The 20,362-nt window shown below is 39.9% G+C and overlaps 1 protein-coding gene across 3 annotated transcripts in view; it reads left to right on the forward strand.

Annotated features, from left to right (window-relative positions):
• mtbp (MDM2 binding protein) overlaps positions 1 to 20,362 on the forward strand; it is a 99,562-nt gene that overhangs the window by 22,495 nt on the left and 56,705 nt on the right. For 2 of the 3 annotated variants that reach the window (XM_072261090.1, XM_072261107.1), the window contains exons 4-10: positions 2,031 to 2,182; positions 8,954 to 9,012; positions 10,632 to 10,776; positions 11,463 to 11,577; positions 12,944 to 13,063; positions 13,917 to 14,011; positions 17,140 to 17,212. In XM_072261090.1, the coding sequence (XP_072117191.1) occupies positions 2,031 to 2,182; positions 8,954 to 9,012; positions 10,632 to 10,776; positions 11,463 to 11,577; positions 12,944 to 13,063; positions 13,917 to 14,011; positions 17,140 to 17,212 (759 nt within the window). The remainder of the gene's footprint in view (positions 1 to 2,030; positions 2,183 to 8,953; positions 9,013 to 10,631; positions 10,777 to 11,462; positions 11,578 to 12,943; positions 13,064 to 13,916; positions 14,012 to 17,139; positions 17,213 to 20,362) is intronic. The other variant, XM_072261100.1, reaches the window with a different exon arrangement.

The following is a 20,362-nucleotide window of genomic DNA, read 5'->3' on the forward strand; positions in this document are numbered from 1 at the left end:
TAATACCATCACACAAAAAAATATAGTTCAAGACCCTGAGTCCATGAATGTTGCAGTAATCTGTGGTCAAACACAATGCAGCTTGTCTTCTGCTGAGTGAACACTGATAGGGCAGCACTGACTCCAGTTTGGACACCACACCACACTGATTCTGATGCTTCTCTCCTGGGTGGCTGTAAACAGGCAACACCACGACTTGAGGCCTAATCCTCGCTACGACCAAGGCCACACAGCTCCCCCACCATCTGTCCCAATGTATTTTGGTAGATTGCCTTAAACCCACCCACCAGGACCTGGCTAGTTCCAGTACCCTACCCCCTACATCACAACATTACCAAGCGCATGTCAGCACACCCCTAAATGAGCCAGAGGCACTTGCTGTTACTCCAACTAGAGCACATAGGATCCAAGCCGGGCGGTTCGTATGAGCTCCAGACAGACTCACAATGCCTGGTTTGGTGGATTTTGGGGTAGCCTGTGCAGGGTATCTGTCATTGGTGACAGATGACACATATTATTCATAATAGAAACCGGTCTGTATAATTCACAAACACTGTCATCGAGTTGTATTCACTGTAAGAGATGGTGTCTTGCACAATAATGTCAGTGTAAGGCGACTGCTTTTGGTTTGTTCATAATGGAAGTAAAGGCTGTGGCTTTTGTTAAGCACATAAAATGACTCACATATTTGATTTGCAAAATCCTACACCTGATTTATGGACATCCTGTTCAGGAGACTGGCAGGATGGAGGGTAATGGATCTGACAGTTATTGGGAGGCTGTAGACATCTTCTACTGGATGGGAATGTCTCCCTTCATATCCCACCCCTCTGAGTTGCAGCAGTCAGGAGCTGTGATGAGCCAAGCAAAATCTGAAGCACTGAGCAGTCTTACTGAGTCCTTGAGGCTGGCTGGCAGCTGCTCTTCTCATATCTACTCCCGCTCTAGTCACAGCTATTTCTGCGATCCCCTTCCACACTGCCTTCGTTTTCTCCGATTTACAAAACATTCTATTGTGAACAGTTTTCAGGAATGGAACCATATCATAACGGGGGACTGTCTGTACCTTAAATTAATACCATGATGGCATCAGAGTCAGAATCAGGTTTATTATCACCGGCATGTGATGTGAAATTTGTTAATTTAGCAGCAGCAGCTCAATGCAATGCATAATCTAGCAGAGAGAGAAAAAATAATAATAATAAATAATAATAATAAATAAAATAAAACATAATAAATAAACAAATAAATCAATACATATATTGAATAGATTTTTAAAAATGTGCAAGAACAGAAATACTACATATTTTTAAAAAAAAAGTGAGGTAGTGTCCAAAGCTTCAATGTCCATTTAGCAATCAGATGGTAGAGGGGATGAAGCTGTTCCTGAATTACGGAGTGTGTGCCTTCAGGCTTCTGTATCTCCTACTTGATGGTAACAGTGAGAAAGGGGCATGCCCTGGGTGCTGGAGGTTCGTAATAATGGATGCTGCTTTCAGAACCACCGCTCCATAAAGATGTCCTGTGTTCTTTGTAGGCTAGTACCCAAGATGGAGCTGACTAGATTTACAACCTTCTGCAGCTTCTTTCGGTCCTGTGCAGTAACCCCTCCATACCAGACAGTGACTCAGCCTGTGTGTTTCCTACCTTTATTTCACTTCCTGTGAAATTATAAAAAGTGAGTAATAGGATCTGCTTCTTACTTCCTAGTTCTTTCTCTCTCTGAGAACTCTTCACGTTGATTGACCACTCAATCTTTTGATGACATTACAGTCAATAGGAATTTCCATTTGCTGATGCCAGAATGAAATTAAACTAGCCAAGTGAAACCTGTGACACAGAGATCCCTGAACTTCAGTGGGCACCTTAGTCAGACCTAGATCAGAGTAGAGACCAATGTTTTGAGTACACATCCCTGTGGGAAATCTGAGTAAACTCAAAGTAGTATGTAACAAGCAATATCAAAAACCTCAGAGTCCAACTTCCTGGATGTATCTTAAGATCACTATTGTTTATTGTCTTCTTTCAAGTTCTGTAGTACAGATTGGGAAGAAATTAGTTCCAACGCACAGGCCACTGACTGTGAGGAATCTGTACCAACATTAATACAAGAATGCCTGAATAGTATAAATGCTTGTGAAGAAGAGGACAGTGATGTGAAAGACTCTCCACCCTTGTCTGAGTAAGTATTGTTCCACATTTCATTGTTGACCCAAATGGCTCACAATATTCTGAATGCTGCATACCTTCGGTTAGGTCGATGAATGATTAGACATTCACAGATATAAATTATGTCAGCAGCAAACAACCTGCTGTTGAAACTCAGGGTGAAGATGCTCTTTGTAGGCTGGCTGAGAGGGAAACTGGCCAGTATAAAGAGCAGAGGGTGAGTGGTGAGATGGGCCCAGAGGTGATTGATATCCTGAAAAAAGGTGAAGGTTTTAGGTGCTGATCAAGCCAGGTAAGGGAAGAGAAGTGGTCCAGTATCAATCTGCTCTGCCTCCTGTCTCTTCTTTATAGTGGCCATTTTCTCTACGCTTTTAGTGCGATGCAGGGTCTCAACTTGAAATACGTATCGACAATTCCTCCCCCACGCTTCCAGTTCCCACAGATGCTACTCAGCCTATTTAGTTCCTCCAGCAGATTGTTTGTTGCTCCAATTTCCAGCACCTTCAATCTCTGGTGTCTTCAATAGATAATGCCATTCTGCCCATTAAGATTTATCCTTTCCACCTACTAGGTACCCATTATTAATCCCAGCTAAGGATTTAGTTTTGGAGATGGCCCTTGGTTAACATCTTGTGTCTGACAGTGTAACGCTCCTTGTATCCTCCTCTAAATTAGTGTTGATTATTCTAGTCAGGTCTTGCAGTGCAGTTGGATTTTGAGACAAATGGAAATTTGAATGAACAGCCATCTCGATGGTGAGCTGCCATAATTGAGTCTAAGGTTGCATTAACATACACGATAGTTTCAGTGGTTTGGGGGCTGAGGCAGTGACTGACATTATGGAGGGGAAATAAGTGATATTAGTAATGGATAAAATTGAAACAAAGACAGCAAAATAGGAAAATGAGGAAAGGCAGAGAGAAATTATTAAACCGGCAGCAATGCCATTGCAAAACGGAAATCCCATGGATGCTGAGCATCTAAAATAAAAGCCGAGTTCTTTAGCAATTCGGTACCATCCCTGAAGAGAGAACAGAGTTAATGCAACAAACATAAAATATATATTTTTTTCTTTAACTGAGTTCTTTTGGGTTTCTTGCTTTGTGGCTATCTGTAAGCAAATTAATCTTAAAGTTGTATAATTTATACAGTCTGTGATAATAAATGTTCTGCATAAGGATTCCCATCCCCCAGAAGTCTGAGATGCAGAGGGACTTGGGAGTCCTTGTGCAGAACACCCTAAAGGTTAACTTGCAGGTTGAGTCAGTGGTGAGGAAGGCAAATGCCATGTTAGCATTCATTTCAAGAGGTCGAGAATACAAGAGCAAGGATGTGATGCTGAGGCTTTATAAGGCACTGGTGAGGCCTCACCTTGAGTATTGTGAACAGTTTTGGGCCCCTCATCTTAGAAAAGATGTGTTGGCATTGGAGAGGGTCCAGAGGAGGTTCACAAGGGTGATTCCAGGAATGAAAGGGTTATCATACGAGGAACGTTTGATGGCTCTGGGTCTGTACTCAGTAGGATTCAGAAGGATAAGGGGGGATCTCATTGAAACCTTCTGAAAGTTGAAAAGTCTAGACAGAGTAGGTATGGAAAGGATGTTTTCCATGGTGGGAGAGTCTAGGACAAGAGGGCACAGCCTTAGGATAGAGGGTGCCCTTTCAAAACAGAGATGCAGAGAAATTTCTTTAGCCAAAAGGTGGTGAATTTGTGGAATTTGTTGCCACACACAGCTATGGGGGGCAGGTTGTTGGGTTTATTTAAGACAGAGATTGATAGGTTCTTGACTGGACATGGCATCAAAGGTTACGGGGAGAAGGCCGGGAACTGGGGTTGAGGAGGAGATTTAAAAAAAGGATCAGCCATGATTGAATGGCGGAGCAGATCCAATGGCCAGGTAGCCTAATTCTGCTTCTGTATTTTATGGTCTTTCGTTATAAATGTATTCTGAGTCTTGAACCTTTGAATATTAAATGTTGTTTCTGTTTACTTGACCAGCTGCTTAATCAAACAACAACTACTTGCATTGCTTAAAATCTTTAATGTGGAACAATATCCTAAAATGGGAATTAAATGTGACAGGCTGAGAAAAGATTAAGGGAGGAGGTTAAAAGCTTGATTAGAGATATAAATATTAAGGATAATTTAAAAGAAATCAAGGGAGGTGGTGGAATTACAGAATTTTGGCGGTTGAAGGAATGACAAAAAATGATGGAGTTCTTATTCTTTGAATATACCCAAGGGACAAATAGAGTGAATTCGAACAACCTGGATTGGATTCAGGACTGAAGGAGGTTGCAGAAACAGGGGAAGATGAAGCTTTGCTGGGACCTGAAATCTAGAATGAGGACTTTAAAATTGAGGCATTGCTTAGGTAACAAGCAGAGGGGGATGATGGCTGCGTGAAACAGGCTGGATGTTACTCACATAGATGTGGGAAGTTAGTGCCCTTTAGGTCTGGAACTAGATAACTAGACATAGAACAACAATGAAGACCAACTGACAGAAAAATGCTACAACTGCACTTCAACTGTAGTTAGAGGAATTGCAATTGCAATTTTGTGGTGGTGTCATCCCTTCCTGTCAGGTAGTCTAGCCATTAACTATAGATAATTAATTTTCACTCCTGGAGCCTTTATTACCTAAGTAGAAGACCAGTCAGGGACTACATCTGTCTGAAAGTATCCACCAGCACTGAGTTTCATGGAACTAGAATTGGAATTGGTGTATTATTGTTACATGTGGCAAGATACAGTGAAATACAGATCAAATCATTACACAGTGCTGTGACCTGTGTTAAGATGGCAGTACATTTGGACGCAGCAGATTCTGTGAGCTCAACCGAAGGTGTTGTTGTCTTTTTTTAAATGTACTTTTCATAATCACAAGACCCTGCTGGATATTAAGAACTTAAAGTACTTCAGATCTACCCCATCAGCAAGTTTCCCATTGATGGAGAAATTGAAGGGGCTGGACTTGTGCGGAACGTGATGCTGCCTGTGACAGAGAGGCATCGGTACATGAAGGATGTATGCAGTCTAACAGCGAGTGATTGCCTTAGTTGCTTTTCTTGTGATCGCAAGACCCTGTTGGACGTTGATGGTGTGGGATGTTGCAAGTCCACTTCATTGTTTAGTTGGCCAACACAGAGAGCAGGCGGTGGGGGAGCTGTGTGGCCTCAGTTGTAACGAGGACCAGGCCTCAAGTTGTGGTGTCACCTGTTTGCAGCCACCCGGGGGAGGCATCGGAGTTGGGTGCTCCACTGGAGTGCCGGAGATGATGTGGGGCAGCATCCGTGCTGGAGTTGGTGCTGCTCCCCTGTATTTGCTTGGCAGAAGGCAAGCTGTATTATGTTTGACTGCAGTCTAGCTGCATATTCATGGCCTCGGGGACTTGGACTATTTTCTTGTGTGATTGCATTTTACTGCTATGTGCTATATGTGCCCGTTGGTATTGTGTTTTGCATCTTGGCCCCGGAGTAACGCTGTTTTGTTGACTGTATTCGTGTATGGTTTATGACAATTAAACTTGAACTTGATGTAGAACAAGGTAGAACAATAACAATGCAGAATAACATATAACAGCTGCAGAGAAAGGGCAGTGCAGGTAAGCAATAAGATGCAAAATTATGAGGTCTAGAGTCTATATTATTCATAACCTGCTGATATGTGAGATTTGAGTCCATGCAGTAGAATTTCTGGTTAGACCATAAAATGTAAGAGTAGAAATAGGCCATTCAGTCCATCAAGTCTGCTCCTCCACTCCATCATGGTTGATTGATTATCCCTCTCAACCCCATTCTGCTGCCTTCTCTTCATAACCTTTGACGTCCTGATTATTCAAAAACTTATCAACTTCCGCTTTAAATACACTCATGACTTGGTCTCCACAGCCATCCATAGCAATGAATTCCACAGATTCACCACCCTCTGGCAAAAGAAATTCTACCGCATTTCTGTTCTAAATGGACAGCGCTCTTTTCCGAAGCCGTGCCCACTGGTGCTAGACTCATCCACTATAGAAAACATCCTCTCTGCATCCATTCTATCTAGGCACTTCAATATTTGATAGATTTCATTGAGATTCCCCCGATTCTTCTGAATTCCAGTGAGTACAGGCCCAGAGCCATCAAGCGCCTCTCATACATTAACTCTTTCATCCCAGGAATTATTCTCGTGAACCTCCTATGAACCCTCTCCAATTACAGCGCATCCTTTCTTAGATAAGGGTGAAAAACTGCTCACAGTACTCCAGGTGCAGTCTGGCCAGTGCCTTATAAAGCCTCAATATCACATCCTTGCACTTGTATTCTAGTCTTCTCAAGATGAATGCTAACATTGCATTTGCCTTTCTGACCACTGACTCGACTCGCAGTTACCCTTTAGGGAATCCTGTACCAGTACTCCAAAGTCCCTTTGCACCTCTGATTTTTGAATTTTCTCCCCGTTTAGAAAATAGCCAGTGCCTTTACTCCTGCTAAAATGCATGACCATATACTTCCCTACACTATATTACATTTGCCACTTATTTGCTGATTTTCTCAATCTGTCTTGAAACCTTCTGCAGATTTCCTGCTTCTGCAACACTACCTGCCCTCTACCTTTCTTTGTTTCATCTGCAAACTTGGCCACAAAGCCATCCATTCCATTATTCAAATTGTTGACATATACAGTAATGTGAAAAGAGGCGGTTCCAGTACCCACCCCTGTGGAACACCACTAGTCACCATCCAGAATAGGGCCCCTTTATTCCAATTCTTTGTCTTCTGCCAGTCAGCCAGTCTTCTATCTATGCTAGTATCTTTTCTGTAATACCATGGACTCTTGTTAAGCAGCCTCATATGCAGTACCTTGTCAAAGTCTTTTTCAAAATCCAAGTAAACAACATCCACTGACTAAATCTACTCATCTTTTTTCTCCAGTCCTGCCGAAGGGTCTCAGCTTGAAACATTTACTGTACTCTTTTCCATAGATGTTGCCTGGCCTGCGGAGTTACTCCAGCATTTTGTGTGTGTGTGTGTTGCTTGAATTTCCAGCATCTGCAGATTTTCCCTCGTTTATCCACTGATTCTCCTTTGTCCATCCTGTTCTTATTTCCTCAAAAATTTCCAACAGATTTGTCAGGCCAGATTTCTCCTCAAGGAAACCATGCTGACTTTGACCTACTTTATCATGCACCCTCCAAGTACCCCAAAACCTCATCCTTGGCAAAGGACTCCAAGTCAGGCTAACTGGCCTATAATCACCTTTCTTCTGCCTCCCTCCCTTCTTGAAGAGTGGAGAGACATTTGCAATTTGCCAGTCCTCCGAAACCATTCCAGAATCTAGTGATTATTGAAAGATGATTACTGAAGTCTCCACAGTTTCTTCAACTACCTCTTTCAGAACACCAGGGTGTAGTGTAGTCCATCTGGTCCAGGTAACTTATCTACCTTCAGACCTTTCAGCTTCCTAAACACCTTCTTAGTAATAGCAGCTAGACTCACTTCTGCCCCTGACACCCTTGAATTTCTGGCATACTGCTCATGTCTTCCAGTGTTTACTGATGCAAAATACTTACTACAGTTGTCTACCATTTCTTTGTCCCCCATCTCTACCACTCCAGCATCATTTTCCAGCGGTCCAATTACTACTCTCGCCTCTCTTACTCTTGATACATATATCTGAAAAAATATTTGATATTGTCCTTAATATTATTGGCTAGCTTACCTTCATATTTCACCTTTCCTCATCTTCAGACTTTTTAAAAGTTGGTTTTTAAAAGTTTCCCCATCATCTACCTTCCCACTAATTTTTGCTATATTATATGCCCTCCCTTTTGCTTTTATGTTGTCTTTGACTTCCCTTGTCAGTCACAATTGCCTCATCTTCCCTTTAGAATACTCTATGTCTGCAGGATGTATCTATACTACACCTTCTGAATTTCCCACAGAAACTCCAGCCATTGCTGTTGTGCTGTCATCCCTGATGGTGTACCCTTCCAATCAATTTTGGCCAGCTCCTATCTCATGCCTTTGTAATTCCCTTTACTCCATTGTAATACTGGTACATCTGACTTTATCTTCTCCTCTCAAGCTGCAGGATGAATTCTGTCATATCTTGATCACTGTCTCCTAAGGTTCTTTTACCTTAAATTCCCTAATCAAATTTGGTTCCTTACACAACACACAATCCAGAATTGCTGTACCTCTAGTGGGCTTAAACACAAGCTGCTCTAAAAAGGCATTTTGTAGGCATTTTATAAATTCCCACTCTTGGGATCCTGCACCAATCTAATTTTTGTAATCTACATGCGTATTGAAATCTTCCATGACTGTTGTAACATTGTCCTTTTTCCATGCCGTTTCTAACTCCCATTGTAATTTATATCCCAGATTCTGGATCCTATTCTATCAGGATTTTTGTACCCTTGCTGTTTCTTAACTATCCACAAGGATTCTACACCTTCTGATTCTATGATACCTCTTTCTAAGGATTTGATTTCAATTTTTACCAACAGAGCCACTGCACCCCTCTGCCTACCTGCCTGTCCTTTCAATAAAGTGTGTAGGCTTTGACGTTAAGCTCCCAATTATGGTCTTCTTTCAGTCCCAACTCAGTGATACCCACAACATCAATCTCTAACTGCACTACAAATCACCTAGCTGGTTACATTACAAATCACGGAGTTTTTATATGTTTTGTTTTGCTAATGAAGAGACTGAGTGTTCTCATAATCTAAAAAAAGATAATAATGATAATTTGAAAATATGAAAAATATCTATTGACGTGTTTTATTTTTTAGGTTATTTGAAGAGGCAGCAGAGGGTCTACATCGACTTGCTGATCAGCTTCCCCCTCCTGGTAACTCTCCATACACCTTCAATAAGAACCCTTGAGTTGGAACCTTGAGATGTTTTGATATTCAAATTAATTGATTTTACAGATGCCCCATCTATGGAGTGTTTCCAGCATTTTCTGATTTTATTTCAGATTTTAATTTTCATCGTGTATAATTAAGGCTTTTTCTGAGTTTGGTGAGTTGTACAGCCTAAAGGACTGCATAACAGTTTAATTTGCCAGTATTTATCTTTTGTAAGTATGTGGGCCAATCTGTCAGCAAAGTGTTTTGGTGATGCATTAAAAATTCATAGGTATCAGCAAACATGCAAATGTTTTATTTTGGAGTCTGATGGTAAGGCCATTCTCTCCATTTTAGGAGTAGCAAAGATAAGATGGAGATTGGAGTATTAGCATATTGCACCATAGAACAGAGGATAGCAGATCTCAGAAATTTTGTGGAGGGACTATCCGTTCCTATCAGCTACTCTGGCCATTAATTATAGATAATTTTCACTCCTGGGGGCATTATTAGCTGAGTAATAGACCAGCCAGGGATTACACCGGAGTGTGTTCACCTATATGCAGTTTCATGGAATTGGAAATGATTTATTGTTATCACATGAACTGAGATTCAATGAAACCTTGTCTGAATACTGTTCATACAGATCAAATAATTATGCAATGCACTGATTAGAGCAAAGTAAAACTATAACACTGAAGAACGAAGTGTAACACCTACAGAGAGAGTGCAGTGCAAGATACCAGATTCCTGATCTCAGCCACATCACCATTGTTGTTAGCTATCAATTCACAAAACGTGGAAAGAGGCTACGTGCCAACAGCTTGAAAGAGTTTTTCAACTAGCCCCATAACCGCTTCCCCTGCAACTCCACAATTTTTTTCAAAAATTTAGCAGCATTTCATTTTGAAAATTCCTATTAAATCTGCTTCTACTGCATATCCCAGATCCCACAATTCATTGTGTAAACAAACTTGATGCTCATCTTTTTATCTCTTTGTTTTACCAATTGCCAAAAAATTTGTAAACTCAGCTTACTGAAGCTTCTGGCAAAGGAAACAGTTATTGATTAAATTCTCCATAACTTTGAATGCACGTTAAATTTATTAAAAAATTTTTAAAACTGCAGATGCTAAAAATCTGAAATAAAAAACAGAAGATGCTGGGAACATTCATTTGATAACATCAGAATTGACATTTTAAAATTCTCTCATCCTTCTTTGCTCGTAAGTAAACCTAACTCCTCCAGGCTTACTATTGCACTGAAAAGCAGCCCTGGTATATTTCAAGTAAGGTTCCTCTGTTTCCTCACCAAGGTTATTGCTGAAATGTTTTGCCTGAAATTGGCCACAATAGTCCAGCCATATTCTAAGACAATATTCTATAAACATTTAACATGGTATATTTGCCCACAGGGAGATTAAATTGCTATTTTTGAGTCCCAAGTAAAGTAGTTTATTTGAACAAAGAGTTGTTTTTAGTTCTTTTTTAATGATATGCTTGCAGTTGTTTTATAAGGAGTGCTTGTTGAGGTGAAAAATATGAATTTAGCATTGAACTGTTGGCCTTTTATGCTTTGAATTGAGACTGACATTTGAAGTGCTTTTCTTTCTGTTGACAGGCAGGGTGTTATTGGATATAGTCTTGCTCATTTCTGGTAGTGATATTCCAAGGCTGAAAGACTGGCTGCCTGTTGTGGGTGCATTTAAGCACCTGAAGGAGTGGCATTCAGCAGAAATTACCATCAGTACAAAGGATGGCAAATGGTAGGTAGCTTGAGCAAACACACAGTTTTAAGTGGACAGATCACAAACAAGAGAAAATCTGCAGGTGCAGGAAATCCGAGCAACACACACAAAATGCTAGAGGAAGTCAGCAGGCCAGACAACATCTATGGAGAAAAAAAAGTACAGTCAACATTTCAGGCTGAAACCCTTCGGCAGGAGTTTTAAGTGGAATTGGTTCCAAAAGGCAAATTGTTGCATAAGCTATACGTACAGAAAGAAAAACATTCGCAAAGATATGATCAGAACAGCCAAGTTATCTTTATGAAACATGAACAGGCTCCGTCTCTGTTCTCGTGCATGCAAATGTTGAGGGATGGCCAAATGGATGTAAAATCAGGAAGACACAGAGTGTGTTTTCACAACTGGAGAAGAGCAAAGCTAGAGGCCATCGATTTAAGTGGATTTGGGGAGAAACTGAGTAGAATTTGGAACTTCCTTGCATAGTGTAGTTGTAGCAAGGAGCAGAATTTAAAGGGGAACTAAATAAGCATCCAAATGAAGAAGGGGAGAGGGTAAGTGTTAAGCATGGGAAGTGCCCTTAAGGAGCATGAAGACCAGCATAGTCAGGGGGTGGGGGGGTGGTTTCGAAGCTTTGTGGTCAGCATGTTAAGCTGCAGTTTATTACTTCCATCTCCAAGGGTTTAACACAATTTGTCTCATTGCAGTTGGCAGAAAATTGCAGAGTTCCTGGGTGCAACTGTTATAGATCCAGAGAAATTAGAGAATACGATCGATCCATTGGTGTTGTGGAGAGGAAAAGTACGCATCCAGGAGCGAAAGGTATAACTCCGTTTCTCTATTTTTATGTGGCAGAGAATGCATGCCATCCCCTGGTTATGTACTTATGATTAATGGACACCCCAACATACTCGTGAGCTTCCCTAATAAAAGTCCAACTGGTGTACCTATAAATGTAGAATTAATTCCTTACCCTCTGCACTTTAAATAGTTGTTCTTCCTTCTCAGTCTTATGTGCTTTTGATGCCATTCATAACAATACTGTGGAGGTGAGGTTAACAGATTAAGCGATTTTTTAAATTTTGTTTATTTTTCTCACTTATAGATGTTTGTAAAAAAAAAATGGAACCTGTTTGTAATTTGGGGACTGCCTGTATTCTGATAGAGATTCTTTTATTCAAAGGAAAATACTGCAGGTTTGGAAATTTGAAAACGGAAATATAATCTGTAAGAGATGTAAATTGGAGAAGGTGAAATACCCTGTATTTTTATCTGAAATTTTTAGTATTTTTAACTTTTCCTCTTCTGGCATTTAAGCGTTTATTGCTCATGTCCTATTTACAGCACCACTAGCCATATGTTTACTGCTCTCTGACCAAGCTTACCTATGCCACTTTTGCCAATCGATCCCCCCGGCTGCAGTGTTATAGACCTTCCTTCTGCCTGTCTCCCATTTCTCGGCCACTTAAGCTTTAAGTTTTAACTTTGATAGTGAAAGATCATTGATTGCATGCATTACTAAATGACAATGAAAGAAGACTGCGTGTCCTCATAATCTAATCTAATATGATATAAAAAGTTAGCTATGCTTCCTTCTCCACTTACAATTTCTGACCTGCTGAGTATTTCAAGTGTTTTCAGCTTATTTTGGGGATATTATATTTCTGTATGCTTGGAAAGTGCAATCAACTTGCCATAAATTGTTTCTTTCCTAAACCCACCAGGGAAGAGAGAAGTTTTTATTTATTTTCCTGAGTTTTAAGTTTTGATTTAATCAGTAAAAAATCAGCTTCAGAAACAGAGAAATGTTGTATCTTATGAGCATCCAGTAGGTTTATCACCGGTAGGCCAGTGTAATGATTACATAACCAGCTTATATTTTTGGTTTCCAGGATAAACCCAGATAAAGCAAACCTATAAAGGGACTGCAAAAAAAAAAAGAACAAAATTAAAAGCAAAATCCTGGTGGCTTTATGATGTGGTTTAGCAGTTGATAAGACATGGAGACTAGAAATAAAGGGACAGTACAGTGCTGAACTGGATGTGAGAAGTAATTCTTCTCTAGGATCTGTACTGGGCCTCTGCTTTTCGCAACAGAATACTTAAGTGAGTGTGTAAATTTTGTAGGGGTTGCTTGGTGTGAAAGCAAAAAATACTTTCTGTATATAACACTTTTTCTTTTTCATAGTTTGCGTCAGAAGTCAAGTTTCCTGGGTTCTGCTTGAGGGCCTGCACTCAAAACTCATGGTGTCATTTAATAAGCTCCTGTTCAACCCTAACTTCTAGAGCATCGCATACAACAAGAGAGGTGAACTTGTATTTCACTGTCAGCTTGTAATGGGCATCACAACTGTCCAGCAATCTATTGTAATTATTCTTAACTGCATGCTCTGATGAATTTATACAGATCAGCCAGTTCTGACCAGCTTTTAGCACTTCTAAATACGATGTATTCACTCTAATCGCCGAAATTTCAGGGAAAACACATTCTTTTTTTTAATTATTGTTCACTAATTATAATTTGTGTTTGTATCAACCACATCCACTGAGTTACAGTTATTCTCTGTTCCGAAGACCTTTACATCCCATTTCAGTATATATTTATGGGAGATTTATTCAGTACACTTAGTTATCTCTCTGCTTAAGTATTCCGTTTAACATGGAGGGTCAGATCAAGACATCAATGTGTGGCACAAACTTCTCTTGTCATATGGAGCTTGCTCGTGATGACTACGTTCATGTGTGGCAGTAATGATTTCTATGTTTATCTCAGAAAAATAACAGTTTACTCGCCAGCATATCACTGAAACATAAGCAATTGTTTGATGCCATTTATATAATGACAAGGAAAGTATGAATTCAATTATGATTTTCTTATGAATTATTTAGCTGCACATTGTTTCTCTGTAAAATAACATTTCCTAATTCAGTCAAGCTTTGTAATATAACAAAGTAATTTTGATTTAATTTGTTGAAAAGCAGCCACATAAGCATTGACATGGCCTGCTTCACGGAGGTGAAACTCGCTAACTGCTGTATAAATAGTTTACATTTTTTAAAAGTGGTGTTTGCTTGTGAGGATTCCTTCTAATGAAAGTATTTTGTTTATACATCGTTGTTGAAACTGCCTTGTAAATGTTTGTATTTCTTTTATTTTCAAGGTTTTCCATTACTATAAGCCAGTGTTGGAGTTTGTGCAGTTGGTGGCGCTAGCGGACCTTCCATCTTGCTTTGTGTCTGGGATTGAGTTTGAATTGTATCCTTGTTTGCAACTTGCATGATTTCACCAACTTTTTATTGATAGTCTATTCTTTCTCCAAGTTAACTATGAATTGTACTTTTTCAGTATCATTGTTCTGATTTTTTAAAGTACAGTAATTATTTTTGCCGTTTTTTTACTGCAATGTATTGATTTACCAGTATAGTTTAATTTAGGAGACTTCTGAATGCAGATATAGCATTGGAGCAGTCAACCACTCAAACCTACTATTAGTTCTTCAATGATTGATACCTCAACCTCAGTTACCTATTGTACTTTACATTTCTTGATTCACTGAAGTAAAATGGAGGCCTATCAATCTAAGTCTTGACTATTTTAGTTGATGTGTGTTAGCCACGGCTCCATAGGGCAAAAGCCTTTGCCTTTAATGAAACTGGGTCCTAGTTCTACTTCTAAAAGATGTGAATCTAATTTTAAGGTCCAGGTGCCTCGTTCTGAACTCTTGTGTTGCTCCTGTTGAATCTTGATCACATTCCATGACTGTGATTAAATTGTCTATGCTTTGAACAAAGGTTTACAAAGCAATCTCTAACGATTTGTTAGCACGGTTTAATCAGTTTGTATTATTTTAGTGTATATGCACTTTATCCTCTCCCAGAGGCAATTCATCCTTCCTGGTGTACCATGTCTAGAATGGGATGCAGTTACTGCTATATGGAGTTTGACCAAGATATCTGTATTTCAAGACCCTTCTGTTTGACCATATAGTTCCTGTGCTTAGCTATTAGTAATTGTGAGCTTGAAAATCCCATTCTTTCTGTTCTCTGGAAAGCTCTTCAATTTTCCTCATCAAGATATATTACAAGTTCTTATACTCTAACTTATTTTCCCACATCAAACTCCACCTAAAAATAGCAACCAGCACATATTTTGCATGGTAATCATGTGAGTATTCTATTCACTTAAAAATTAGTTTCATACCTGCTACAAGTAAAATGCTGTTTTACTTGTATTTTTGGTTTAGTTAACAACTTTATTACTAGAAAGAAGGTGGTTTTGTTGGCGAGTCAGGTGAATTTAAAAATTGCTCAGTTATTGCTTAAGATAAGAATACAGTCAAGTTATTGCAACCACTTATGAAACTCAGGACTGATCAGTTTTTCTTTATTCCTCAGATTACAGATATTAACTAAATTTCTACAGAAAAGTAAACAATGTAAACATAGATACTTAGAAATTGAGGCTGTTCTTTGAGGCCAGCTCATTTTTTTGCGGATTTAACTGATGTATAGATACTATTTTTTGTGGTTTCTTTGCTGATAATGAATGAATATTGGAGTTTAGAAGAATGAGGGGAGACCTCATAGAAACATTTTGAATGTTAAAAGGCATGGACAGAGTGGATGTGGCAAAGTTGTTTCCCATGATGGGGGAGTCTAGTACGAGAGGGCATGACTTCAGGATTGAGGGGCATCTTTTCAGAACAGAAATGAGAAGAAATTTTTTTAGTCAGAGGGTGGTGAATCTATGGAATTTGTTGCCACGGGCAGCAGTGGAGGCCAAGTCATTGGGTGTATTTAAGGCAGAGATTGATAGGTATCTGAGTAGCCAGGGCATCAAAGGTTATGGTGAGAAGGCAGGGGAGTGGGACTAAATAGGAGAAAATGGATCAGCTCATGATAAAATGGCGGGGCAGACTCAATGGGCCGAATGGCTTACTTCTGCTTTTTTGTCTTATGGTCTTATGGAATATATACAAACTTGTTCTCTTCATTTCCTCCTTCTGCCTTCCTTTGTGGGCAGTTTTTAGTTAAAGCAAGATTAAACTATCCTTGGACTTGATAAAGGTATTGATTGTAACCAACTTTTCGATGACAGTTCCACTATCTTCATCAGGGATGATGCCTTGGCCATCTAGTCCGGTGGTATTTATACCCCTGTAGTCTATCCCTCCTGAATGGTTAGTCCTCATCCAATCAGGTTTCCGCTCTCCCATCTTGTTTACATTTGAATTCCAGTTCTTATTTAGAGCGAGGCCTTCATCTTTGTTAAAATTCTTTTCCTCTAGTTTTATTTCAATGGCTTCCTTTACCAGGTGGTCCCAAAATCCATTGGCACAGCACAGTAGTTTTGTGCTGTCAAAGTCAATCCGATGGCAATTACGAATGCAATATTCTTCTAGCGCCAATTTCTTCAGGTAACCCGAACAGATACACCTCCTATGCTCCTTGCTGTGGGTTTCCCCTATGCAGACCAATTAGCCGACATTCACGGGGAATCTTGTAAAACACCAGCCAACCTGAATCCCAGGTCATCTTTGACCCGCATAAGCCATGACTTGAGCTTCTCTACAGGTTTGTGGATGGTATTAATCCAGTATTTCTTCAGGATCCTGAAAATCCTTCCAGAAACAGTGGAAATATAGGGAATGGCACTGTAGTACTCAATTCAATTGCTTAATGTTTTCTTTTAATTTCTTGAATTAAATAACAGTATTTTGAAGTATACTCCGTATTTTTCCTTTTGTCTCATAAACCATTTGCTGATTTTCCTAGTTTGTGAACAGTTGATTTTCCTTTTAACTTTTGAGGTTTTTTTTAAAATTTCCAATATCAATTGACAGATTTAGCTATGAATAATTAACCTAGGCTAGTACTTATGATAGTCTACAGGCACTGAGATGTATGTGTTCAAAGTGTTTTTATGGAACAATTCATTGTGAGTAAGATTGTATCATTGATCTTGCTTTTAGAAATTGGAATTGAGGGTAGTTCCACAAATACTTCGTCTCCACAGCAATATAAACAGAATAAACTTGAATTTATATCCGAAACTGTATCTTGCAGAATCCACAGTATTTGTTTATTCTGTAAGAGGCTCGGCATTTCTCTGGAGATGAAAATAAGATCATAAAGTAGAAATTGTATAATAATTTTAAATTTAAAATGAGTTAATAGACTGTATGAATACTTTTCTGATTTCAATAAATTACCGTTTAACTTTCAACCTATGTAGAATATACAAAGGGTGCTTGGGATCTGTTACCGCTTTTTAATAGGTTCTTGAAGTTTTAGTGATTATGATTGTAAAGTAGGTATCCTCTGTGTTAATGATAAATATCACTATATTGATAATATGTTGAGAACCTTGATGAAATTGTACAGCAGTTTATTACACAGTGACATTCAAATCAAATCAAAGCTTCTGCTGAACCAGCTTGCTTCTTTACAAGGCACGGTATGTACAAGCTATCTTGGGGATAGATACCCTTCTCATGAATGACTCTTATCTCTCAGAATCAGAATCAGGTTTATTATCACCAGCGTGTGTCATGGAATTTGTTAACTTAGCAGCAGCAGTTCAATGCAATACATAATATAGAAGAAAAAAAAATAGTAATAATAAATAAATAAATTACAGTATACGTATATTGAATAGATTAAAAATCATGCAAAAAACAGAAATAATATATATTAAAAAAGTGAGGTGGTGTCCAAGGGTTCAATGTCCATTTAGGAATTGGATGGCAGAGGGGAAGATGCTGTTCCTGAATCACTGAATATGTGCCTTCAGGCTTCTGTACCTCGTACCTGATGGTAGCAGTGAGAAAAGGGCATGCCCTGGGTGCTGGAGGTCCTTAATAATGGATGCTGCCTTTCTGAGACACCTGTCCTTGAAAATATCCTGGGTACTTTGTCGGCTAGTACCCAAGATGGAGCTGACTAAATTTACAACCCTCTGCAGCTTCTTTCGGTCCTGTGTAGTAGTCCCTCCATTCCAGACGGTGATGCAGCCAGTCAGAATGCTCTCCATGGTACGTCTATAGAAGTTTTTGAGTGTATTTGTTGACATACCAAATCTCTTCAAGCTCCTAATGAAGTATAGCCACTGTCTTGCCTTCTTTATAACTGCATTGATATGTTGGGACCAGGTTAGATCCTCAGAGATCTTGACACCCAGGAACTTGAAACTGCTCACTCTCTCGACTTCTGATCCCTCTATGAGGATTGGTATGTGTTCCTTCGTCTTACCCTCCGGAAGTCCACAGTCAGCTCTTTCGTCTTACTGACGTTGAGTGCCAGGTTGTTGCTGCAACACCACTCTACTAGTTGACGTATCGCTCCTGTATGCCCTCTCATCACCATCTGAGTTTCTACCAGCAATGGTTGTATCATCAGCAAATTTAAACGTAGTATTTGAGCTCTGGCTAGCCACACAGTCATGGGTATATAGGTATATAGACATGGGTAGAGCAGTGGGCTAAGCACACACCCCTGAGGTGCACCAGTGTTGATTGTCAGTGAGGTGGAGATGTTATCACCAATCCACACAGATTGTGGTTGTCCAGTTAGGCAGTTGAGAATCCAATTGCAGAGGGAGGTAGAGAGGCCCAGGTTCTGCAACTTCTCAATCAGGATTGTGGGAATGATGGTATTAAATGCTGAGCTATAGTCGATGAACAGCATCCCGACATAGGTGTTTGTGTTGTCCAGGTGGTCTAAAGCCGTGTGAAGAGCATTGCATTTGCTGTTGACCTATTGTGGTGACAGGCAAATTGCAATGGGTCCGGGTCCTTGCTGAGGCAGGAGTTCAGTCTAATCGTGACCAACCTCTCAAAGCATTTCATCACTAGCTGTAGATGTGAGTGCTACTGGGCAATAGTTAATAAGGCAGCTCACATTATTCTTCTTATTGTTGCCTTTTTGAAGCAGGTGGGAACTTCTACCCGTAGCAGTGAGAGGTTGAAAATGTCCTTGAATACTCCCGCTAGTTGGTTGGCACAAGTTTTCAGAGCCTTACCAGGTACTCCATCAGGACCTTTTGCCTTGCAAGGGTTCATTCTCTTTAAAGGCAGCCTAACATTGGATTCTGAGATAGAGATCACAGGGCCATCTCATGCAGCAGGGATCTTCACAGCTGTAGTTATATTCTCCCTTTCAAAGCGGGTATAGAAGGCGTTGAGTTCATCTGGTAGTGAAGCATTGCTGCCGTTCATGTTATTGGGTTTTGCTTTGTAGGAGGTAATGTCTTGCAAACCTCGCCGGAGTTGTCATACATCTGATGTCGCTTCCAACCTCGTTTGAAATTGTCTCTTCACTCTTGAAATAGCCCTCTGCAATTCATACCTGGTTTTCTGGTACAGGCCTGGGTTGCTAGACTTGAATGCCGTAGATCTAGCCTTCATCAGATGAAGTACCTCCTGGTTTATCCACGGATTTTGGTTTGGAAATATACAGTAAGTCTTTGTAGGCACAAAGTTACCCACACAGGTTTTAATGAAGTTGGTTACAACTGCAGCACACTCATCCAGGTTTGAAGGTGAACCCCTGAATATAGTCCAGTCCACCGATTCAAAGCGGTCCTGTAGGCACTTCTGTGCTTCCCTTGTCCATACCTTCTTGATCTTCACTACTGGTGCTGCAATCTTCAGTCTCTGCCTATACTCAGAACAGAAGTACATCCAGGTGATCAGACTTCCCAAAGTGAGGGTGTGGAATAGCACGGTAGGCATTCTTGATAGTGATTAACAATGGTCCAGTGTGTTGTTTCCTCTAGTATTGCAAGTGATCTATTGATGGTAATTGTTTAGTAATTTTTTCAGACTGGCCTGGTTAAAATCTCCCAAAACGATGGTGAAGGCATTAGGGCGCACTGTTTCATGCATGTTGATCCCACTGCTCAGGTCATCTAAAGCTTGATTGCCATTGGCCTGAGGTGGAATATGTACTGCTACCAAAATGATCCCGGAGATCTCACTGCATTAAGTAGCTTGCCACCTTGTTGCTGTGGATCTTCTAAAAGGATAAGTGTGCTTCGGAGTCAGTGCCGCAGGAATTTGCTAGACTGAAGGGTTTGTTGAATAATAAAGAGATTTGGATAATTTTGGTCTAAACTAAACTCACTAGAGTTTAGAAGAATGAGGGTTGTCCTAACTGAAGATGAGATTCTCTAAGAAATTTAAGACAATGGTGATGGGGTGTGTGGTATGTCCTGTAGCTTGATTAATTTAAAACTATGGTGATGATCTTGCTGGCAGGGTTAGTCCATTTAAAATTTCTTTACTTAGAGTGGGATATCCTTAGAATTCTCTAATTTGGGTTCAGTGAATCTCAATCACTGATTACACTTGACACTGAGATTAATGGAGTTTTGGAACTCGAGGATTTGAGGGATAGTGGAAAGTAGTTGGGGAGAGGCAGTGGAGTAGGTGAAGTAGGTGAATTGAAGATCAACTGTGATATTCAGTAGTGAATATGATGTTCTTATGGGAAATGGCTAGTTAAAAATGACTCTAAAATACTGCATTTTCTTGCTAGGTTTTGCCATTGAGCAGTATTTTGTTTGAACCACTGAATTCACTCGTTAGGGCTGGTACAGAGATTAATA

This window comes from Mobula birostris, chromosome 1 (genome assembly GCF_030028105.1).
Source record: "Mobula birostris isolate sMobBir1 chromosome 1, sMobBir1.hap1, whole genome shotgun sequence".
Lineage (NCBI taxonomy): Eukaryota > Metazoa > Chordata > Chondrichthyes > Myliobatiformes > Myliobatidae > Mobula > Mobula birostris.